The sequence below is a fragment of the Miscanthus floridulus genome, chromosome 14 (genome assembly GCF_019320115.1).
Source record: "Miscanthus floridulus cultivar M001 chromosome 14, ASM1932011v1, whole genome shotgun sequence".
NCBI classification, from domain to species: Eukaryota; Viridiplantae; Streptophyta; class Magnoliopsida; order Poales; family Poaceae; genus Miscanthus; species Miscanthus floridulus.
Genome location: NC_089593.1, coordinates 90,099,393 through 90,103,996, shown reverse-complemented (window position 1 = coordinate 90,103,996; position 4,604 = coordinate 90,099,393). Strand labels below are relative to the sequence as shown.

Here is a 4,604-nt window from a genome sequence, read left to right as displayed (position 1 = left end):
ATGGAGGTGGCAACGGGTGTGGCACATCCTCCCGGTGGCTTACACCACAATAATAAGATACCGCCGGACTACACTAGGGTCGAGGTGCATACCGTGAAGCCCGAGTTCATGCAGTGGAGGATAGACTACGCAACTCCCGAGGGGCTGGTGTTACTCGGAGACGTTATTGGGCAGTTCATCCTCTGGCACAAACGGGACATTATATTGACTGCTTCTTCGCCGCCTCCCCCTCTCCCAAATTTGGAGCGAGTTGTTGAGGTTGGGGAGATATTTTCACCGTCTCGTGACCACCACGTACCTGAGATGCCACATTCTTCCCCGCCTCCTAGCGAGCATGTGCCTGATGAGATGCCACAACCTTCTCCAGCTCGTACCAAGCAAGTGCATGATGAGATGCCACAGTCTTCTCAACAAGCACAGCCGATACATGAACAACGAGTGCCTCCTGAAGAAGGTGATGCACAAGAAGACGAGGACGTGCCTGAATGGGAACTTCGAAAGAAGATTCCAATCAACATAAGGCCAGTTTATGTTCCGGTGAAAGACGTCTCGTCGGTGTCCAAGTGGTATTCACATGACCAGTTCAAGCCTGAGAACCAAGTTAAACAAGTCCCATCACGGGGTTCTGAGGAGGCCGTAACTAGCAAACTCCACCAAATTGCAAAGCAGTATCCAAATGTTGATGACATCAAATGGTCAAAGGATTGCCCGAAAACATATGAAAGAGGCAAGCCCTTTATACCAAACCGGGACATCCGGCGCCTACCACTTGGAATGAGAAGGTTCCATGATTGGTACTTGCGTGTTCTCCCAACGAGCATAGATCTCGTACAAGCATGCTTCCCCACCGGCACATTTGGAAGCCCAGCCGGGAAAATTGTCTTTGACTTCAATGACATGCACACATGCTTTCACCTGGGAGAAATGGAGATGAATCTAATTCGCACGTGGTGCTTGTAAGTCCTTGTCCTCCCGATATGATATGAATGTAATCTTTGAATTTTGTTGTAACTAACCAACGCCGTGATTTGTAGAATGCAAGTGCACATTGTCAAACAAATGCCAAGTCTGAAAGCCGGGTATGTAGACCCTCAAGCTATAGCCCAACCAAATTTTAATTACCCTAAACAGTGGACACTGGATGCCAAAGAGCTAGCTGCTGCAAAGACTCTTCGGGAGAAAGAGCGCATCCGTACGGCGAAACTAAAGGAAGAGTCCCTTAAGGTTGCGGCATACATTGCTCTGGCTTTCAAAAATCTACAACAACACTCTACTATATGGCTACCATACAACTTCGAGTAAGTTCAACTATATACTTAAAGCTTTGTTCGATATATTTTATTCGATGCAAAAGAGCTTATCTAGTTCTATGATTAAATCCATGCAGCAACCACTGGATTTGTATAGCCGTCGATGTCGGGAGGAGCATGGCATGGGTCTTTGATTCAATAGATAAGGACCCGGCGACATACAAAGACTTCATATCGATTCTCAAGACGTATACATATCGACAATCCTCATTAGCTTATATGTTTGTATACATACTTGTAACGTTCACTTATGGATACTAACAAGTTGTATTTGCTAAAATAATTCGAACAGGGCATTTAGGTTCTATGTCACTCATCATCACGGAAGGCATGATCCAGCGAGGAAGGAAAAGCTGGCTATAAAAACACTATGTGCGGTAAGTGTAACTTACTTCTTCAGTACTCCGTTACATGGCTGTCAAAAGCATTACCTAACATTTTCATATGCAAAACACACAGTGCCCCAAGCAGAGGCCTGGGAGTGTACATTGTGGATACTATATATGTTCTATGATGAGTAACACCAGTGCCTACAGGAGACACCCCTTAAGGGTAAGTTTGAACCTCTTCATCAGTAGTATAAAAACTTCGTACATGGTATGAAATACTAAACCGAAACTTGTTCTCTTGTAGTGGAGAGAAGAGAAAGGAATGAAAAAAGACCCATACAAGGATGACCAACTCTTAGAGCTCGTCGGCGACCTTTGCAACTTCATATTGGACCAGATTGTACACGTCAAAGGCGCCTACCATGACCGAGAGTCTGACTTAGGTAGAAATCCTCAGTACCAACACCTTCGTGAGACTGAAAGGCTAGCTCTAGGACGTTGATAACAATGTGTATGGAATTTGTATATTAAATGATGGATTGTATATATCCTTACGAATTGGACTTGTAATTGTAGTTTATATAATACTATTGTGCTTGTAGTCGCGTTCGGAACGTTGGTCGCGGGGCGTTCGGCAACGCGAACGCGGTTCAGAACGTTGGTCGCGGGGCGTTCGGCAACGCGAACGCTGGATGGAATACGCGGAAACAAACAGTTCTGGTCGAATTTGAATTGTAAATTTGAATTTTTTTTGTGGGAAAACGTACTATAGGGGCGGTTCTAGATTGAACCGCCCCTACAAACAGGTATTATAGAGGCGGCTGGCACTACAGCCGCCCCTACAAATCGATTTGTAGGGGCGGTTGGTGATTGAGCCGCCCCTACAAATCTATTTGTAGGGGCGGTTCGTAATACCAGCCGCCCCTACAAATCGATTTGTTGGGGCGGCTCAATCACCAACCGCCCCTACAAATCGATTTGTAGGGGCGGCCTGGGAACCAGCCCTACAAATGCATGATTTGTAGAGACGGTTCGGTAGGGGCGGCTGGCCAAACCGCCCCTACAAAGGGTTACCAGCCGCCCCTAAAAATGCTTTTTGTAGTAGTTGTATTCTTGTTGATTGCATATATTTTAGCATTCTCTGGCACAGAAAAAAACTCAATCTAGGGTCAATTGAACCTAACATTTTTGCATGGACTCTAATTTACTCTTTCGGTCGATGTTTTGCAATGGCAGCTTTCTCTATATTACCGGCACTACTATATGATGTCTTGACAATTATTTCAATGAAGGCACCTAATGACCTAATCGCTATGCAATGTTTGCCTAGTCCACACTACCAGTAGAGTTCATTTTTAGGCATAAACCTTTTACGTGTTTCTGTTAGAAGAAGGATGATCAGTGCAATTGCAGTTTGGTCTCCGCATATATTGCTTTTTTGCTTTATGTCTACTGTGATGAGCTATACAAATTTACATTATGCTTTTCCTTATGCAGGTTCAGTTAGAGCGAGTTAGATTCAATCGCATGAAGTATGCTGAAAAAGGATTCAACTAAAGGAACAAGCTTAATTTTGTGCGTTGCTTTGAATGGATCTTCCAGAATCACTAGCTAAATGCTTCTACCTGGAGAAACATAAAAGAAGTGTTGAGTTGATCATTGTTCCATGAAGTGCTAATTCTCGCCATCTTTTCACACTGTTGTAGTGAAAACTGTTCTGCTCATTCATAATATTTCTACTAGGACCTGCTTCCTGTTAAATCAGCTGACATTTGACATTTGTTCCTTTGCATGGTAGTTGTTTCTTAAACCTTCTCAATGTTCTGTTATTTGACCTGCAAAATATTGTTGATGCAAGGAGATTATTTGCTATGTTAAGTTTGTCATCGATCACTTGCATGTTTGTTGTTACTCTTCCTCTAGATTGGGTATGGTTCGTTGTTAAAATGACCCCATGTTTTTCCTGTTTCGTGTTACCCTCCCTTTAGATTGGGTCGTTGCAAAACTTGACACCCAGTTTTTTCCAGTTCTTTCCGGAGAGTTGCTTTGCTTGAGTTTAGTTAGGCCTCGTACGTTTAACAGGGTTATGGATCATCTGACCTCTCTTTGCTAATGTTTATATGGTGAAACACATCACTTTGTGCAATGCTTTGGCTATTATTCTGTGTAGTATTCATAATCTTGAAATAGTGTACATGTATATGAGAGGCCGATCGAGCAGGGTTCCACATCTGAAGCAAAACAGAAACGCACCAAAAAAAGACAAATAAAAAAAAAGTGTAACAGAACTGGCGGCAAGGAAGTCCTGACGACAAAAGGTTTGAACAAAAGACTGGAATGGAAAAAACGACATTATTAAAAAAGAAACGAAAACAAATGACTAAGAAAAAGGTTAAAAAAAAGAGAATGGAACCAAGAACAAAAAGACTGAACAAAAAACAGATACGGATCCGGAGTAGATTTTTATTATGCATCTTCCTAGCTATTTACTTTGTTCCCGTCCGAAAAAAAATCTTTCTAGCTATTTCCACATTTTCTTAAACATGGGGAAAACAAAGAGCACAAACATTAATTTAAACAGAAAAAACAAAAAAAAAGAGTTATGGAGCAATACAAAGGTAACGGCGAGTGAACACGGGAAATTGAGGTACGAAGGTAAGGATAATTCTGGAAGGAAAAAGTGGATAGGAACAAACGCATCGCTCTTTAATATTAGGTAGAGAATATCCAACTCGAATTAACTTTTGTAAACCCAGAAACTAATTGATATCGGCTATCGGAGGGCCTCCTTCACGGTCTTATAGACCCCTAGAACCTCTCAAATGAAAAAAATAACTGCAAAATTATAGATATTGCCGAGCACTAAATAACTTTGGTATAGGGTGTATCTCCACCCAAGCTTTGTTAAAATTTTGAAACTCAAGATCTGAGATTTTCAAAACTAAAAGTTAGGGCTCAAATTTCA

At 42.2% G+C, this 4,604-nt stretch overlaps 1 protein-coding gene across 1 annotated transcript; it reads left to right on the top strand.

Moving 5' to 3' along the window:
* The first annotated feature begins 704 nt into the window (after nt 1–704).
* Nucleotides 705–2,376, top strand: LOC136502589 (uncharacterized). The gene is made up of 5 exons (XM_066497838.1): nt 705–1,298; nt 1,388–1,498; nt 1,603–1,687; nt 1,770–1,862; nt 1,944–2,376. Exons 1-5 carry the CDS (start codon nt 1,036–1,038, stop codon nt 2,139–2,141), a joined length of 750 nt encoding a protein of 249 aa, XP_066353935.1. The 5' UTR covers nt 705–1,035; the 3' UTR covers nt 2,142–2,376.
* Nucleotides 2,377–4,604: the final 2,228 nt, after the last annotated feature.